The sequence below is a fragment of the Podarcis liolepis genome, assembly GCF_965112155.1.
Source record: "Podarcis liolepis genome assembly, chromosome: 2".
Lineage (NCBI taxonomy): Eukaryota > Metazoa > Chordata > Lepidosauria > Squamata > Lacertidae > Podarcis > Podarcis liolepis.
Genome location: NC_139555.1, coordinates 28211987 through 28231903, shown reverse-complemented (window position 1 = coordinate 28231903; position 19917 = coordinate 28211987). Strand labels below are relative to the sequence as shown.

Sequence of the window (19917 nt, the reverse complement as noted above, 5' to 3'; positions counted from 1 at the left end):
CCCGGCTGCAAACAGGGATGCCAACTTGTAATAAAAATTCGGGGGGGCCCAGGTAAGCCCTGCTCCATCATAAGATGCAGTGCATGCACACCATGAGCAATGCCCATTAACGGGGGGGGGGGGGAGGCCCCTTCAAATATTTCACTTGGGGGACCTTGGCCCCTAGGAGTTGGCTCTGATGAGTAGAAGAATTCCTCCAATACAAAGGAGTCGCTGGGCTCCTAAATTTTGAGGAAGCCTCCCCACACCGAGGCTGATACCGTTCAACCCGGCTGTTGCCAGTTTGCGACATAACTGAGAGTAGGGAGAAGGCACATTTACAGTGGTACCTTGGGTTACAAACACCTCGGGTTACAAACACTTTGGGTTACAGACTCTGCTAACCCGGAAGTACTACCTCGGGTTAAGAACTTTACCTCAGGATGAGAACAGGAATCGTGCTCCGGCGGTGCGGCAGCAGCGGGAGGCCCCATTAGCTAAAGTGGTGCCTCAGGTTAAGAACAGTTTCAGGTTAAGAACGGACCTCCGGAACAAATTAAGTACATAAGCAAAGGTACCACTGTAATCTTTAAAATATCTGGGTTATAGTTACCTCCGCGTGGCAGGATGCCGTCAGAGCAGTGGTCGCTGCTGTCAGGGGAGGAATTTCGTTGGCTACTCAGGCTTACCAAACTCTCTCGAGGCACATACTGTGGAGAAGAACAGAGGCAGGGAAAGTCAAGACAGAGCAACTCTCATCTCATGAACTCTGGAGCCACATATTTTTTTTTGTTTTTTGCAGCCTCCCCCATCATGGCTCCACAAGTACAATTTTTCAAATATATACAGGCAACTCGTGGGGTGGGGGTGGGGGTGTGGAAGCCTGCCCCATTCCATCCCTGCCCCCTTTCGAGGCCCAAAGCAACATGTGCATCGGCAGTTGCGTGCTCATCGAACATACACAAAATGGTTGCCGCTGAAACACCTCCTCTTTCTGTTCGGCGTGATCTTCTGTAAAGCAGCTGTGCTACGAAATTGCAGGTCTTTGCAGAACGCTACCAACTACAATCGTACCTTGGTTCTTGAATTTAATCAGTTCCGGGAGTCCATTCGACTCCCGAAAAGGTTCGGAAATAGGTGCGGCTCCCGATTCACTGCAGGAGCTTCCTGCAGCCAATTGTAAGCTGCAGAAGCCACGTTGGACGTTCGGCTTCCAAAAAATGTACTCAAACCGGAACACTCACTTCTGGGTTTGTGATGTTTGGGAGGTGATTTGTTCCACAACTAAGGCTTCCGACTACCAAGGTACCACTGTATGTAGAAATGTCTCTTATTACAGAGGAATGCCCGTGCATTCTTGAAACGAAGGCACAAATCCTCTGCATATCAAGTCAGGGCTCTGTCCTCTCCCCCATGCTTTTTAACATCTACATGCAGCCGCTGGGAGAGATCATCGGGGGTTTGGGCTGGGTGTTCATCAGTATGCATTTAAATCAGAACCAGTGAAGGCGGTGAACGTCCTGTGTGAGTGTCTGGAGGCGGTTGGAGGATAGAAGGCAGCTAACGGATTGAGGTTGAATCCTGACAAGTTCTTGGGGGCCAGGGGGCAGGCTGGTGTGGAGGACTCCCTGATCCTGAATGGGGCAACTGTGCCCCTGAAGGACCAGGTGCACAGCCTGGGAGTCATTTTGGACTCACAGCTGTCCATGGAGGCGCAGGTCAGTTCTGTGTCCAGGGCAGCTGTTTACCAGCTCCATCTGGTACATAGGCTGAGGCCCTATCTGTCCGCAGACTGTCTTGCCAGAGTGGTGAATGCTCTAGTTCTCTCCCGCTTGGACTACTGCAATGCGCTCTACGTGGGGCTACCTTTGAAGGTGACTCGGAAACTGCAATTAATCCAGAATGCGGCAGCTAGACTGGTGACTGGGAGTGGCCGCCGAGACCATATAACACCGGTCCAGAAAGATCTTCATTGGCTTCCAGTACATTTCCGAGCACAATTCAAAGTGTTGGTGCTGACCTTTAAAGCCCTAAACAGCCTTGGTCCTGTATACCTGAAGGAGCGTCTCCACCCCCATCATCTAGCCCGGACACTGAGGTCCAGCACCGAGGGTCTTCTGGCGGTTCCTTCGCTGCGAGAAGTGAGGTTACAGTGAACCAGGCAGAGGGCCTTCTCGGTAGTGGCGCCTGCCCTGTGGAACGCCCTCCCACCAGATGTCAAGGCAATAAACAACTATTTAACTTTTAAAAGACAACTGAAGGCGGCCCTGTTTAGGGAAGTTTTTAATGTCTGATGCTGGATTGTTTTTAATATTCTGTTGGAAGCTGCCCAGAGTGGCTGGGGAAACCCAGCCAGATGGGCGTGGTAGAAATAAATTATTATTACTGTTGTTGTTGTTGTTATTCACTCCCCCCACCCCTGTCGATTCACACCTCTTGAGTGATCATGCCATTCACATGGATAGGAGGCGGTGTCACTACTGCTGAATTCTTGATCTGCCGGGCCCGAGGACTAGCCTTGAACACCTGGCTTGCTTCACTGCTGAGAAGAGAAAGAAAGATAACCTGTTCGTATCTGATCTTGAGATGGGGGCTGCACGAGATACGTTCCACAAAAGGGTATCAAGTTAATCTTACCTGTCTGGCTCGGGGACAAGGGGTGGGAGAGTGCCCCTTCGGGAATCCCTCCGTGGCGGCTGCTGGTACTCAGAGCCCAGTGTCCTTACACTCTCTTGGTCAGAGTCCAGGATACTTTCCACCGGGAGCGGGGGGAGCTTTGGCACAGAGGTGTCCTGCAGGGAAAAGAGAACATGGATACTCTGAGAGCACCGCAGGTATAGCCAAAAGCAACTGCAACCTTGCATTCTCCACCTATAGTTCGTAGCTGAAGTTGATGGCCCAAGAAGGAGCAACACCACCTGTGGCATTAAGGGGTAAAGGGGACCCCTGACCATTAGGTCCAGTCATTGCCGACTCTGGGGCTGTGGCGCTCATCTCGTTTTATTGGCCGAGGGAGCCGGCGTACAGCTTCCGGGTCATGTGGCCAGCATGACTAAGCCGCTTCTGGCGAACCAGAGCAGCGCACAGAAACGCCATTTACCTTCCTGCCGGAGCGGTACCTATTTATCTACTTGCACTTTGACGTGCTTTCGAACTGCTAGGTTGGCAGGAGCAGGGACCGAGCAATGGGAGCCCACCCCGTTGTGGGAATTCGAACCGCTAACCTTCTGATCAGCAAGCCCTAGGCTCTGTGGTTTAACCTACAGTGCCACCCGTGTCCCGGTGGCATTAGGAAACAAGTTATTTGCCGTCTCGTTGGATCAACTTTGTTTGTTTGATACACCGCCCTTCATCATAAGACCTCAGGGCGGTTCACAGAAAAAAATACAGGATAAAAACAAGCAAAGAAGTAAAACGAAAGAGCAAAACGATATCCCTCCCTTCCCACAGACACAGTTAAAAGGCTGTAGTATATTAATCAGCCCACGGCCTGGTTGGAAAGGAACTTTCTACCTGGCACCTAAAATATATATAATGAAGGTGCCAGGCAAACCTCCTTGGCAAGAGCACTCCACCAACGGGGAGCCACTACAGAGAAGGCCCTATTCTCATGTTGCCACCCTATGGACCTCACATGGAGGAGGCACACGAAGAAGGGCCTCAGATGATGACTGCAGTCTGGGATGGTTTATATGGGAAGAGGCGGTCCTTGAGGTATTGGGGTCCTGAGCTTTTAAAGGCTTCATAGGTCAAAACCAGCACTTTGAGTTGGGCCCGGATACTAACTGGCAGCCAGTGCAGTTGGGCCGGGATTGGTGTAATATGCTCAGCCGCTTGGTTTCTCTGGGTTTTGCCTGCTAATTTATCTTTCTGATTATTTAATGCAGATGCAACAATGAGCCCAAGGATAAACTTTGGAGTGAGGTTGGCTGCCTCTGATTTGGACTTGGCTGTAGGTGGTTAGGTTCAAAAAGCCTTCTGCTTCGTTGTTTAGGCTTGCGCAGAAAGCCTAGTGAGAAACAGGATTCTGGCTAGGTCTGTAGAGCCCCAAAGTTGCCTTACAAGGGCCATGCCAAGTCAGGCATTTCCTGCAGAATGGGACTCATAATAGGTCAGACAGCGTGGTCTTTATATATGAAGGCTGGTGCCACCAATGAGTTGTTGCTGTGGATTAGGACCAGAGACGGTGGCAGCATGGTACCTTGAGGGCCCGGGCGGCCGCTCGGTCAATGGCAGCAACACGGTCCAATCCTCCCTCGTCCAGTTCATGCAAGTAGGCTTGATACAGTTCTTCTAGGTGGGATGGCACCGACAGCTGAGACTCTGGCAAGAAGAGAGAGGATGGGGAAAGGGTTGCACAATGGACAAGTCAATGCTCCACACATGTTTCAGGTCTAGTCTGCAACAGCGACCATGACCCCTATTATAAACGGGTTAGGCAGAATCCAAATAAACGAATGGAATGGAAGGGAAGGGAATGGATATTCCTTTGCGTTACAGGGACTGCGAGAACACTAATTGCCAAAAATTGGAAAAAAGAAACAATACCGACAAAAAAAGAGTGGCAAGATAAATTATTTGATTATATTGAATTGGCTAGATTGACAGAAGCCATTAGGTGTCAGCCCAAGCAAAGATTTCAAAAAGAATGGGGAAAATATAGAGAATACCTTAAAAAGCAGTGCCCTCAAATTAATATTTGGACTTGTTTCGATTAAGTTCTGCAAAATAAATTATGGTATAAAAGTTAAAAACAGAAGGAAAGTGGGGTAATAATGAACTAAGAAGGAGACAGTTTACCAAAAACGAAAAGAGAACCGTGTTGAGGATGAAGGAAGTCAATTGGAAGAAAAGAAGAATTGAAATATATATATATATATATATATATATATATATATATATATATATATATATAGTTTGATCTGTGTAAGTTTCCATACGTTATTATGTTTTATTTGTATTTCTTTGTTATTTGTTGTTTTTGTTTTTTGATTGTGTATTATTACTTTTATGTTTAGTTCTATGTGTGTGTGTGTTGTAAAACAAACTTAATAAAAATTTGAAATAAAAAAAAAATAGAATACAAATAAATCAATGAAAATATCTAAAAAGAAACACAGCCGTATCTCCTGACACAACCAATAATTTCAAGGTTAACAGAACCACATTGTTCAGCAGTGCCGGATTAAACTCCGTGGAGGCCCTTAGGCAGTCAAAATCTCGGGCCTCGCAAATAATTTCCTAATATGTTTTTGTAATTTTCTTCCCAATATTATTTTTGATCCATTGTTGTGGGGCTCATAAGCCGGTGCATACGCTGCCTATTTGGTAATCCAGCACTGTTGTTCAGCCCTCAAATGTTTGGGTAAACTGTAAAGGTGTTTTTTTTTTTAACTCCTCCTGAATGATACGTAGAACACCACTACATTATACCATGGGTTCAAAATGGTCTATGAACATAGGCAGTCTATATCAGATTGAAAGAAAGAGTGGAGAGGGAACAAAATGTGAACCCATGCTGTGCTTTAAAACATCTCAGGAACATTTCCACACTGATGTACTTTTCTCACTCACACACACACTGTCAGGGACTAGACTGAGAAGGAAAGGTGGAGGCCGCCCCCCCTCCCTGAACCTTCCCGAGAATAGGAGGACAGTATAGATTTAAAACAGTGGTTTGCAGAAGGCCAGAGTTCAGAGGTTGCAGAAGCTGGGAAAGAGGAACAGCAGGAAGAAGGAGAAGCCACTGGCGGAGGAAGGGAGGTGCGGTAGGTGCGACCTGCCCCGGGTGACATCACTGCCCCGCCCCCCTGGGATGCTCGCTGCTCATGGCTAGCCCCGCCCCTGGGTGCACAAGATGTGCACTGCTCCGGGTACCAGAGCACTTAGCTCCGCCTCTGAGAGAAGCCCCAGGGGAGAGACAGCTGACAGACTCAGTGTCTCTGAAAAGCATTCCTGGCACACCCCTCTCTCAGGACCAGGCAGGCATTGAGGGTATTAGAACAGAGAACTTGGCAGCAGAAAGCTCAGATTAGCCAACATAGGAGTGATGTAGAATTGGGGAGATGCAGAGGGGTGGGGCTTTACTTGGAGCAACGCCATTATATAGGGAAGAAGAAGAAAAAGAGGAGTTTGGATTTGATATCCCGCTTTATCATTACCCGAAGGAGTCTCAAAGCAGCTAACATTCTCCTTTCCCTTCCTCCCCCACAACAAACACTCTGTGAGGTGAGTGGGGCTGAGAGACTTCAGAGAAGTGTGACTGGCCCAAGGTCACCCAGCAGCTGCATGTGGAGGAGCGGGGAAGCGAACCCGGTTCCCCAGATTACGAGTCCACTGCTCTTAACCACTACACCACACTGGCTGCATTCCTTCACCGCTTTCTGTGAATGATTGAATAAATTGCACGGTAAGAGCTTTTATCCTTTCTCTGATTCCTGGCTGACCCCGTGGGAGGGATCTGATTCCCCAAAACCTTACACACACACACCCCATTCTCAATTAGTGCAAAAGGTGGGAAATGTGGTTTTCTGCCTGTCCTGGATCGCATGCCCTAGGAATGCAAGGTGCAGCGGATCCCCTACGTCTGCACTGAACAGCGGTTGCGGCCGTACCATGGATGATCTGCCGCTGTTCGTGGATGATGCGGTGGCAAAGGCTGCGGTGGCGCTCGAAGCGGCGCACGGTCCGCTCCTGGTGGCGGATGAGGCTGTCCTTCAGCAGGGCCCCCGACTGTATGGCCGTGTTCTCTACCTCCAGCTCGTGGACCTTGCAGAGCAGGCTCAGAACCTCCCGCTGCTCTTCGGAGCTGATGCGCCAGGGCAGAGCCTCTTCCAGCCGGTGCCCACGCTGACGGACCTCCCAGAACCGCCTCTCCAGCTCTGTCTGGCACAGGGGGGAAGTCACACGCCGGGGTCACAGGGGGCCAGCAAAAGCAAGCAGAAGGGCTGACCAAGAGACTCCTGCTGGCTGCAAACAGCTCAGCCTCAACAGATGCTGCAATCCCCCTGCGGCCGCAACCCTGGGCCCTCATCCCTCTCTTCCCTCGGAGTGGCTATCGCTTAGCTCCTTTGAGCTTGAATACCTTCTGCTTGTGAAGTTTATCCTGCTCCCTCAGGAGAGTGGCAATGTGTTCCCGGGCTAACGTCACTTCCTGCGGCTCCGGCACATCCGACAGGTCATCGCCAGTGTCGGAGTCCTTCTCGCTTTCATCTTTGCTGTAGCTCTCCTTCCTCTGCTCCTCTCGCCACTTCTGGGCCCGCCGGGCCTTCTCCTGCTCCCAACTGTAGGGCGAGGCGAGTGGGGAAAGGAGGAAGGAAGATGCATCAGGGCCCAAGCGCTGGTAAACCCAGCAGTGTTATTTCCCCGCCCTTACTCAGACATGGCAGCCTAGGCTCAGAGCACAGACTCACAGAGAATTCAAACTAGGAACCCCAAAGAACGTGGGATGGTGCCCTGCCAGCTCTCAGCTCCCTACTTACTCAGCAATGGCCAGGAGGTGGCGAGAGCTCTCAATCTGGATCTCCATGTAATTGTTCTCTAGCTCCATGAGGTGGCGCCGCACGTCCATTTGTTCCCGGAAGGTGCTGATCAGCTGCTCCCTCAGCTGGTCCATCTCCTGCCTCTCAAAGGGGTTGCCCTGGAGTTGCACTTCAGCTACGATGAACAGCAGGGAGGGAAAAAGAACCAATGCAAGGAGTCTGGTCAAAATGTCAAGCAAGAAGATGCTACCAAACATCTCTATTATTTCTCCCTTCCCTCACGTTGTGCTATGAGGGCAACCAAGCTCTCCACTGCACAACTTGCTGCTGCTGCTGCTGTTGTTGTTAGATACACAACAACAACAACAAATTTATTATTTGTACCCCGCCCATCTAACTGGGTTGCCCCAGCCACACTGGGCAGCTTCCAGCTTATATAAAAACATAATTCAACCTTAAACATTAAAAACTTCCCTATGCGGGGCTTCCTTCAGGTGTCTTTTAAAGGTTATAGTTACTTGTCTCTTTGACATCTGTTGGAAGGGCATTCCACAGGGAGGGTGCCGCTACCGAGAAGGCCCTCTGCCTGGTTCCCTGTAACCTCACTTCTTGCAGTGAGGGAACCACCAGAAGGCCCTCAGAGTTGGACCTCAGTGTCCGGGCTGAACAATGGGGGTGGAGACACTCCTTCAGGTATACTGAGCCAAGGCCGTTTAGGGCTTTAAAGGTCAGCACCAACACTTTGAATTGTGCTCGGAAACGTACTGGGAGCCAATGTAGGTCTTTCATTCCCTTGGTGTGTCCGGCCTGAATGATTGGGGTGGAGATGCTCTTTAAGGTATACAAGGACAAAGCCATTTAGGGCTTTAAAGGTTAGCACCAACACTCTCCAAAACCTTCAACACACCGCCGAGCCTATACTTTTTGGGTGATGTGTAAAAGCTGAAGGAACTGCAGCCTTTCAGCTACGTTTGAGGGCCACAGGAAAATCTTGCCCACCCATTCCATGGCACCTGTTCCCTTTGTACAGGTGTCACTTGGTGAGGCATGAAGCTACCACAGGCATAAGAAGGCTAGAGGCAGGAATGTAAGTGTCCATGTCCTGGCAGAAACATCCCTCGCCTTTCCTACCTTGTATACTGCGGATGTCGGACCGCATTGGGCGTGGCTCTTGCTGTTCAATCTTGCGCTGCAGCCGCTGAATCTCACTACGTAGGTCAGCAATGATACTTGTGTACTGGGCGATGTGATATGAGACATTAAGAAGGTTACGCTTTACCTGCCAAGGCGGAGAGAGGGAATGAGTACTGGAAATCCATGGACACTGTGGCATCCAATTTAAGTTCTCTTAAATTGCTAGATGTGGGAGGAAAACTTAAGGACATTCCACCAACATTACATATTATATAAATGTTATGTGGTAGGGTAGGTACTAAATGGGAAGACTGGAGACATCAGAGATGGTGTGAAAACATACGTAGGGAACCTTGATGAAAGTCTGGATAATATTTTGTGAGGGGAGAACAGTTAGAAGGTTGCTAGACTGGAAATGCAGGAGACTGGTGTTTTTCTACCCCCCCTCATTTTTTCTAGAAGGACATAAGTGCAACACCATCAGATGAAACCAGTGGTCCATCTAGTCTAGTATCCTGTCAATCATATAGCTGCCGTGCTCTGAAAAGAGATGTCCTGTATGATATAAAACTGTCATTTCCTGGAGCAAGTCTTGTTCCCTACAATTGTGTGTCAATCTGAGAATGGTTCCAGCATTTAGGATGCTCAGGACTGGAGGACTAAAGGATTGGTTTGGCTCTGGTGGAACAACTAGAATGTTTACCCAGTGGCGTAGTGTTTTGCCTCGGGTGCAAAATTGTTAGGGGTGCAAAATTGCAACGCCTGGTGCTGCCTCAATACAGTTGCACGCTACCATCACTGGGCTCCACTGAAAATGGATTCTCCAAGCAAACCAAGAAGTGAGCGCTCCAGACAATGGAACAACTCTTCTTATCTCTGTGGCTGCGGTCCCCTGGGTGACACAGATGTCATTCCCCATCCACCCTCTGCACAGCCCCGGGCTCTGGAAACCCACGCTATGCCACTGTGGCCACGTAAGAGAGAAGTTAGAAATCTAGGAAGTGGAAGAACTTTTAGAGAAAGGGTGTGGGGTCTGGGGGATCCTACCGTGGTGCGGATGCTCTTGGCACGCTCTGCATAGGTCAGGGTGCTGCGTGACTCCTCAAAGGAACTGCTGGCAGGGCTGATGTGAGCAATCATTACCGTTCGGCTGTTCCCGCCTAGTGAATCCTAGGATTAGGGAGCAAAGTTGTAGGTCTTAACATAAGAGCTGCTGAGCAGCAGCCAGGATTCTTGACACAGAAGAGGACAAACCAGCCAGATCAGGAAGAGCAGAGGAGCAAATGGCAGAGCCAAAAACTGAGCCCCACATTAAACCTGAGCTGGACAGCCAAGAACCTTCTAAGCCAAAGCCCCCCTAGATTGAGATGCATGCACCACAGAACAGTGCCCCCAGAGCCATATTCCCTTTCCCCTGGCTCCATTGACATCAGGGGCCTCATCTCCCCAATGTCTGCTTACTAATATAAGGAATACGCAAGATGGTAACTGAGTGAGAGGCTACAGGATGTCCTGGACAAAGGACTAACCCAGTGTTTCCCAAGCTTGGGTCTGCACCTGTTTTTTCAACTACAATTCCCATCATCCCTGACCAATGGTCTTGCTAGCGAGGGATGATGGGAGTTGTAGTCCCAAGGCAGCCAGAGACCCAAGTTTGGGAAACATGAGACTATGCCTTTGTCTCTTAACTCTTCAGGAAGGGTACAGAGCCTGATACATGGAAGTCTGGCCTAAGAGGAATGAAAGGTTTCATTTGAGTTCCAAATCTTGTAAGTGCAAGTTGTTTGCTTGGAGTGATATAAAGCCTTGCAACTCCAACCTGACCCTACTTGCCATGGCACCCTCGGGTGTTGATCACATGTCACGGCCTCCACTCAAGGGCAAGATTGGGCACTGTGGTCCTGTCATCCCACCCAGCCTACTTTGAGGGACGTTTGGTTCCTAATATGAGAGGACATGGGAAGGAACTAAATGTTGTGGCGAATATGAGGCTATCAACAATACCAAACCCACCTTGAATTTCTCCACTTCCTCCCACCTCTGTCACCTTAAGAACAACACCACTGTCCATTTGTTTCCTTGACCACAGCCAGCAAATACGCTTTTTTCTTCCCCACCCCACAGGAGACAAAAGAAAGCTCTGTGGTGTGGGGCGGTGGGTAGCGAGAACCAGACTGCCGCCATTTTGTTGTTGTTGTTAAGCAAAAGGACTACAATTCAATGCACACTGGCATGAAATCCTTCCCCGCAAGCCAACCTTGCCTCGTGAACGTGTGAGAGAGAAGATATCATTTAATTCAGGCTATGCCCACCTTGTATGATTAGGCACCTTCCTTGCCAGCCCCACCCCGCAGGCAGACCTACCTTTAAGAGGCGGGTGAGCTTGCTATCCCGGTAATTGACATATTTGACCCCTGCCCTGTCACTGAGCGCATTGATGCAGTTGCCAAGGGCCAGCAGGGAGCGGTTGATGTGAGCCCCTTCCTTCATTCGCTTCCCGCGGTTCTGCGTCTGTGGGAGAAGGAGAGTAGGAGGGGCACAAGAATGGAATCGTTGTTCCGAGAAAAACCAAGCAGGGGGCATGCTGAGACCTTTTCTTCGGCTGCAATTTTGAGAGTGGGTTGGAATCTCTTGCCCTCGTCTTCGCTGTGCTCTCTTGTGCCCTCGACTCCAGCTTTCAAGCTTCTTCCAGAGCAGCAGTCTCAGGAAGGAAAGAATGCCACTCCTCTCCTCATTTTAACCCCTTTCAAGCCCCCCTTCAGACAGGACACCCATAGTGTGTAGAGGGACCAGAATGAACTCAGTGGCCCCAGGCCCATTGCTGGCTGTACCCCTCCTCACACCGGCCTTCACATATTTAGCAGTAGCAATAATAATAATAATAATTTTTATTTATACCCCGCCGTCCCCAGCCAGAGCGGCTCAGGGCGGCTAACACCAATAAACTCACAGTAAAAACGTAATAGGGGGAAAAGAGAGGGGGCGGGAAAAACACCAATTTTAAATACAGGTTAAAATGCAATTTAAAATGCAGCCTCATTTCAAAGTAGCCGATAAATCAAGACCATAAGGGGAGGGAAACATAAGAGTCAGACCGAGTCCAAACCAAAGGCCAGGTGGAACAGCTCTGTCTTGCAGGCCCTGCGGAAAGATGTCAAGTCCCGCAGGGCTCTAGTTTCTTGTGACAGAGCGTTCCACCACATCAGGGCCAGTGCTGCAGGGCCCCATCAGGGCCAGGGCCCCATCGGTGGGGCCGATGTGCTGATTCCTCTACACACTTTGGGGCTCACATGTTCAGGCTGAGCACCAGAGGGCTTCAATGACAATGCTCAGGAAATACATAGCCTCCAGAACAACCCCGTAGGCCAGTGTTTCCCAAACTTGGATCTCCAGCTGTTTTCGGACTACAAGTCCCATCATCCTTGACCTTGCTAGCTAGGGATGATGGGAATTGTAGTCCAAAAACAGCTGGAGACCCAAGTTTGGGAAACATTGCCCTAGACCAGGGGTAGGCAACCTAAGGCCCGGGGGCCAGATGCAGCCCAATTGCCTTCTCAATCCGACCTGCGGAAGGTCCAGGAAGCAGAATGTGTGCTTTTATTTATCCGGCCCACCACATGGTCTGAGGGACGGTGGACTGGCCCACAGCTGAAAAGGGTTGCTGACCTGACCCCTGCCCTAGACTAACTCCTCCTGATGAGAAGCCTGCCCCTTTCTGCTCGTACCTGAGAGGCCCGCTCCGAGCCAGCTAAGTCAATCATGAAGAGCCGCCCGATGCGCACCTCCTGCATAATATTCTTGACGCGGCTCTTTTGGCGCACGGTGACCTGTAGCACAGCATGGGAGCGCGAGGAAGTCCGGTTGGCCGCCGTGGGCTCCTGGGTACGCTGCTTATTGCCTTTCATCAACAGCTGCATGATCTGCAGGGAAGGGAATCAGTGGAAGGCACAAAGGCATCCTTCTTAAAATAGACAGGGAACCTGTGGCCCAATAGATGTTGGACTCCAACTCCCATCAACCCCAGCCAGCATGGCCAATGGTCAGGGATGATGGGAGCTGTAGTCTAGGAACACCTGACATTCCAAAGTTTTGCCACCTCAATGTTAAATTGAGCCATGGATATTGTTGACAGGAGGCTTACTTAAACTCTGGCCATTCTGCAACACTGGAAACAGAGAGGATTAAGGAACCGCAGATAAAAGAACAAGTTTATTCTGGCCTGCAGACCTCTTGGTCACTGTTCACACAAACAAAGGCCAATATTCAGCTGGACGTGTCTGTAGGCATTCTTTAGAAATGTCCATCCTACCTCCTCCATATTGTTCCCATATCAGACTTACAAGATCCGCAACTTCTCTCATTGTGGGAAATTATTTTCATTGAAGTCATAAGACAATATCCCAGAGTTTCTCCTTTCTTTCTGCTTTCTGCTCTCTCCTGAGTGGACCACAGGCAGTAATATTTCATAGCAATATTTACATGAACAGACACTTCAGGAATAGGACTCTATAGGAATAGGAGTCTATACTCCTCTTCTCTCCTCTTCCCTCAACTCAGAAAAGTGCAGAAACTGAAAATATTAAAGGTTTTGTAAGAGCGAAGCCACTACCTGTTGGATGATGAGAAGATGCCCCACAGGTGGTGAGAGCACAAAATGGAGTCATCAGGGAAAGACATAAGGAGGTAAAGCTCATGAGAATTGTTGTGGGGATTTGGGGGGGCCGAGGACCAAAGAAAAGGAGGAACATCCTGGGAAACAGAAGGGGGAAGGGGACACCCCAACAACTCTGAGAAATGGATCTGTTTCTGGTTGGCCAAAACCTAAACAGTCGTTTTCCTCAGGTGGGGGGAAAAGCAGCAATACCACACTTTTAAAGCACCCATCAAAGGATTCTCAGAACTGTAGTTTTTTAACGGTGTTATAGGTCTGTAAAGAGTAAACTACAATTCCCAGGATTTTTGGGGGAAATCTGTTTTAATTCTGTCATGTGTACGTAGCCCAAGTCTTCTAAGGCTGCAGTCCTATGCTCATTTATCTGGAAGTAGGCTCAACTGAACACAGCAAGACTTTCAGGTAAACATGCCGGTCCATTCCTCAAAACCACAGCATCTGCTGTTGCCAGGAAGTAATGGGCTGATCTATTTCTCCTCTTAAACAATATCCAGGAAAGAATATTGAATTTCTTGTTCCATCACTGCTAACGTTTCTCCCCTCCTGCCTCAAAAAACTAAATCCAAATGCAAATAAGAATAACCTTTTCAAACTCAGCCTTAATGCTTGTCTCACCTCTTCATAAGCAGCAGAACAAACAATTGGGTTGACTAATATGGTTTTACTCTCTAGCAACAAAAACACAAATACAGAATAATTTAAAAAGGGGGGGGGAGAGGGTCGGATTATTTGTGGGCCATTAACCACGATGCTATGTGGGGATGCTGCACTGACAGCGTCCCTAACAACAAGGGCAAAACATGCAATCCTGGTCACAGAAGGAATGAAGAAGCTGAGATAGATGTACCAATGGTCTTGTCCAAGGCTATCCATTGTTGGCAATGTCATTCAGTACTGTAGGGCTATTCAGTATCGGGATCTTCAGTTAGAATTATCTCCAGCTTGCCGTAGTGATAGGTACACAATTATGGCAGGCTCTTTCAGAACATAAAATTCATAACTGGGATCACTATCCTGTAAAACTGCATTTGGCAGCAGCGAAATTTATGGCTTCCTGCTTCTCCCCCGTTGTATAATTGGTTTATTCCCATTCACCTCCTTAGCGTTGATGGTGGACACTTCCGTGATTCCAGCCACTTGGATTATCCCTTTGGAATCTTCACGCAAATCCAGGTAGCCCAGGGAGGGGTTCAGCAGGTCCCGGATCATCTCATTGTAGATCTAGAGGGGGAAAGTAAGAGGGGCTGAAGTACCATTGCAAGCAGCTTAGCTATCTTTTAGCAGGTTCTAGAAGGCACCAATATGGGACGCCAGTGGCGCTGTGGGTTAAACTACAGAGCCTAGGACTTGCCGATCAGAAGGTTGGTGGTTCGAATCCCCACAACGGGGTGAGCTCCCGTTGCTCGGTCCCTGCTCCTGCCAACCTTGTTGGCATGCAGAGGGCCGGGAGGCCAGCAGGCTAGCCCCGGCTGGGCCATCTCCTTCCAGTGGCCCAGTGCAAAGACCATCACCTCTGCTCTGATATAAATCAGCGACCTGGGCTTACTCAGCCAGGGCACACTATCAGCAGATCGAACTGTGCACACAGAATAGGCGTGAGGCTTGTGGAAGCATACTACAACTACAGATTTATTAATCATAAATCAGGACAAAGAAACATGTCGTCTCTCTCTCATGTCGTCTCAGAGAGAACAGCTAAAAGCAAAAGCTATACACAAACAGAAGTTCCCAGCATACTGTGCTGGAATGTAAACAGACATGTGACACGTAACAATCCCATGCCTGTTCCTTAAGGTGGATTAGAAATGTCAACAGCCCTGCCCCTTAAAGTCCTGCCCCCCCAAAATATTTTCTGTACTTTTGCAAGCCACAGAAATTCCCCATGCCCGATGATACCTCACTCTTGTTTGTGAGTGCTCCCAATTTGGTTTCATAAGCAAGAGCATCAGAAACAGATGGGATGATTTGCAGTGTTGATATCTATCTATCTATGCCGTGGCCTAGACTACGATGCAAGTTTGCTGATTTATTACTTCCTTGTTCTGCCCAGAGCATCTGGCAGTATTTTCTCTTTTTGGTGCAAGAGAGGAACAAATGAACTATATACGTTGGCAAAAGAAATGTTTATTAGAACCTTCTTCCCCTTGCATGCACCTCACAAGTAGGTAAGATGTCATTCTTGTCTCCCACAAGGGTCTGCCTATGGCTGCAGCACTGGCTATTAGAATCGGACACAAGGTCACTGAGAATGCCCCTTCCGATCGTCAGGAGGAGGGGGGGTTGCGGGATCACGACCCCGCCCACACTCGCTCTCGCGAGGCTGGCGCCAGCCTCGCGGGAGGCAGGGATTCCCCCAATTAGCATACCCTGTGGCGCCAGCCAATCGGCTGGCGGCAGGGGCGGGCCTTCGTAAGGCCACTTAAGGTCGGGGCAGCCCTTGGCTCGCCCCTTTCTACCCCTGGAGACGACGCCTAAAGCGCGCCCCCAAGCGGTAACCCCTCAGGGAGCGCCTAGGGATATGCATCTCGGGTGGCTCCCCCTGTTGGTGTTTAACCCTTCCCGGTTAGACCGGATAGTCGGTTAGGGGCCAATGCCTAAAGCCAATACCCTTCTTTCCTGTAATCAATAAAGTTGTGGCCATTTTCGCCCATTAACCTAGAACTCTGTGTCCGTTGTCTTAATTTATTCCACCTGTGTGGGGGGAGGGAATAGCCATGCAAGCTGGATCTCAGAACCACATTTGAGGACTGCTTCAAACTCTGCTCCCCACATTCTCTGCCCAACAGGGACCCTGGAATCATAGCTGCAATTGCTTGGGCCATAGAAGGCTCCAATCGCAATGACACTCCGCCGGAATTGCTGTGTTAGCTTAAAAGCAAGCAAGGAAACAACCCTGAAAAACCACTGCTGGCCACGACTCCTTGCGGATACCTCCCATCAAACCTACTGTAAATGTCAAGATTCCTGGCATTGGCCATTAATGCATCAGGCAATCAATAAATTCAATACCAGGAGTGTCAATAAGGACTGCATTAGAGCTGTCTCTCCTGCTGGCATCCAATTTGCTCTAGAAAGTTAAGGATGCAGTCTAAGACCTTATTCACCTTATTGTTCTGCCTATAGCCTGTAGCAAGGCAGTAGCACAGATACTTCTGCCATGTATCGAAGTCAGTTTGGATCAACTTGGGAGAGGTTTGGGCTAAAGGCAGTGGACAACAGACACGTACAGGTGCCCCACTCAATGTCTGAAAACAAAACAAGACCCTATGGTTTCCATGGGTTAAATATTCTGAATAAGCATTGAGAGTGAGCCTTTCAAAGCCCCTGAGGAAGGAAGAAGCCTCAGCCAAAGAAGATAAAGAAGAAGACTGGCAAAATAAATTACTGAATTATGCAGGACAAATTATTACAAAAAAGGGTAACTGTTCAATGCATATTTTTTAAGATTTGTGTATCGATTTTTACATTAGTATAACTTTTAAAAGTCACTTGTAATAAGATGAAGAAGGTTTTAAAATTGGATTGTTAAGTATATAAGGTTTTATGGACGCGCATGAACAAGTATATTATAAAGGAACCAAGAGGGGGAGTGGAGGGAAGTTGACCAAAAAAAAAAAAGTGGTTTAAAAATTTGGTTATGATCCCCCCCTTTCCCCCCATTTTATTTTTGGAAAATTAAAAAAAAAGTTATTAAAAAGAGAGAGAGAGAGTGAGCCTTTTGAGACATGGTATACAATGAAACCTCAGTTGTCGAATGCTTTGGAAGCTGAACAATTCGAAACCCGAACGCCGACAACCTGGAAGTTTTCAAACGCGCCTTGGAAGTTGAATGGCTTCTGAGGCGAGTTGCTCCATTTTTTAAAAGGAATTGGCTGACCAGCAATTGCACCTTGGTTGTCAAACGTTTCGGAAGTCGAACGGTCTTCCGGAATGGATTACGTTTGACAACCAAGGTTCCACTGTATAATGAAATTAAGAAAAAAATTCAAGTTACTTTTCCTTAGAGTTGCCATATTTGTTGAAGAATAGTAATAATAATAATACAGTAGTACCTCAGGTTACATACGCTTCAGGTTACATACGCTTCAGGTTACAGACTCCGCTAACCCAGAAATATTACCTCGGGTTAAGAACTTTGCTTCAGGATGAGAACAGAAATCATGCTCTGGCAGTGCGGTGGCAGCGGGAGACCCCATTAGTTAAAGTGGTGCTTCCGGTTAAGAACAGTTTCAGGTTAAGAACGGACCTCTGGAACAAATTAAGTACTTAACCTGAGGTACCACTGTAATAATAATAATAATAATAATGATGATGATGATAATAATAATAATAATAATAATAATAATAATAATAATAATAATTTTGCCAAAGTTGTTGAGTTTTGTTGTTTTTATGGAAAATTATTGTTTTTATGTTGTTTTATGGAAAATCAGCAAAAATGACACTACTGAAATGTGAATTTCCTGGACATTTTGTTCATTTCTACCCAGACACTGCTTCCAAACGCAATATTCTGGATATGTCCAGGAAATTCCGGGTGTATGGCAACCCTGCTTTTCCCAAGAGGCCAGAATCCTTCCTGCTTGGGGATACTAGACAGTGAAATCCCAAAGAAAGCCTCAATGGTATTTAGGTATGTGACTACAGTGACAAGGATTCTCTTACGCTCAGAAATGGAAGGAGGAGAAAGAACACCCTCAAAGGAAGAACGGCTGATAAAAAAATCTTGGAATACGCAGAGATGGCAAAATTGATGGCACTGATAAAAGACACAAATTTAGAATCTTTTAAAGAAGACTGAAAACCATTTCTAGTGTATATAAAAAGTTATTTCCCATATGCAAAGACCACCGCAGGGTTTGAATGGAAGAAAGTGGCAGAATACATAAAGAAACATGTTAGAGAGGTTGAAGTGAGAGAAGACAGAACCTTAAAATGCAATTGTATTTAAATTGGGGTTATAAACATTGATGCTGGGTGAGCGGAAAGTCACTAGTTTTGTTGAATTTGGAATATAACTGTTGAGTAACAAATGTAACCTTCTATATGTGAAAAGATAAAATAGTCTTTTCTTTTTTAAAAAGAGAGAGAGAGAGAGTTGATTTGAGGAACAGAGGCTACTGAGAGATGGGTTCTTGCATAGAGGGGATGCCAGAAGCAAAGATGGGCAGATGATGGCTAATTTCCTTCGCCTTCTCTTCCCTTCTACCCCACAACTGCCAAACCTCAGTTTTCTCTTAAAGTTGGAAAGAAGCACAAAGGGACTGCACTGCTCATGTCCCAGTGGTGCTTTTCCAGTTGCTTCCTTCCTTCACTTTATTGCTGGTTGTTCCAAGCTGCTAATGAGTGTCAATATTATACTAGCCTGAGTCCTGGTGTGTTGCCAAGGCGATTATCTGCACCCAGGACCTTGTGCACACCAGCCATAAAGGCAGAAGGATGGGGGGGGGGGAGCTGCTAGAGAAGAGTCAAGTTATGGGGTATAGGAAGGGGTAGGAACACTTGAGACAACATCAAGATTTCAAGGCGGGGTGTGTGTGTGTGTGTGCTTCAGTTGTGAAGGCAATATTTCCCACGCAAGTGTTTAAGGCGGAAGGCATGCGCATCATCACGACAATGTGAAAGTAAGTACAGTGGTACCTCTAGTTAAGAACTTAATTCGTTCTGGAGGTCCGTTCTTAACCTGAAACCGTTCTTAACCTGAGGTACTACTTTAGCTAATGGGGCCTTCCGCCGCCGGAGCACGATTTCTGTTCTCATTCTGAGGTAAAGTTCTTAACCCGAGGTACTATTTCTGGGTTAAAAAAGGTAAAGGGACCCCTGACCATTAGGTCCGGTCGTGACCGACTCTGGGGTTGCAGCGCTCATCTCGCTTTATTGGCTGAGGGAGCCGGCATACAGCTTCCGGGTCATGTGGCCAGCATGACTAAGCCGCTTCTGGCGAACCAGAGCAGCACACGGAAATGCCGTTTACCTTCCGCTCGAGCAGTACCTATTTGATGTGCTTTCAAACTGCTAGGTGGGCAGGAGCAGGGACCGAACAACAGGAGCTCACCCCGTCGCGGGGATTCGAACCGCTGACCTTCCGAACGGCAAGCCCTAGGCGGTTAGTGGAGTCTATAACCTGAAGCGTCTGTAACCCAAGGTACCACTGTATGCCTTTGCCACCCAGCTTCAGTGTAGCTCTGCTGCTTGTGTACATTTTGCAGGGATGTGCTTCAGCAAAATCTCCAGCTTGTTACTTGCACATTCCCCTGTAAGCAAGGAACAACTATGTGGGAAGCAGCTCTAACTTGGGACGCACCTCAAAAACAGCTGTGTGACTCAGTGCACAGGAAATGGTAAACGAAACAGCATTATCGGGCAGCGATTCCCCTCCAGGTCTGGGCCACGATGGCTAGCTCATCAAGCTTTCTGTGGGCACCTTTGGAATTTGGACAGAGCGCTATGGGCACCCCCATTCTGGCGTTGCTTCCCCCCCCCCCATTTCCCCAAGTCTCTTCCCTCCTTGCCCTGAGCAGATAGAAAAACAGAAAATATCTGTGCACACACATATTCTTTTATTTCCCATGGAGTCTAGGTAAAAGCTGGATCCTGTATGATTAAAACTGATCTTCCTTCATTTGCATTATTTCGCACAGCCCTCACCCA

General features: G+C 48.1%; 1 protein-coding gene across 1 annotated transcript in view; it reads right to left on the bottom strand.

The window, feature by feature from the left end:
• The window catches only part of LOC310700437 (dynein axonemal intermediate chain 2-like), an 82574-nt gene that overhangs the window by 4787 nt on the left and 57870 nt on the right, over positions 1-19917 (bottom strand). Inside the window, exons 17-28 of the mRNA XM_083490061.1 lie at positions 14362-14487; positions 12320-12514; positions 10959-11105; positions 9642-9764; positions 8592-8739; positions 7461-7635; positions 7064-7262; positions 6594-6864; positions 4181-4302; positions 2617-2771; positions 2413-2518; positions 593-689 (exon numbers count right to left, since the gene is read on the bottom strand). Coding sequence (XP_083346187.1) covers positions 593-689; positions 2413-2518; positions 2617-2771; positions 4181-4302; positions 6594-6864; positions 7064-7262; positions 7461-7635; positions 8592-8739; positions 9642-9764; positions 10959-11105; positions 12320-12514; positions 14362-14487 — 1864 coding nt within the window. The remainder of the gene's footprint in view (positions 1-592; positions 690-2412; positions 2519-2616; positions 2772-4180; positions 4303-6593; positions 6865-7063; positions 7263-7460; positions 7636-8591; positions 8740-9641; positions 9765-10958; positions 11106-12319; positions 12515-14361; positions 14488-19917) is intronic.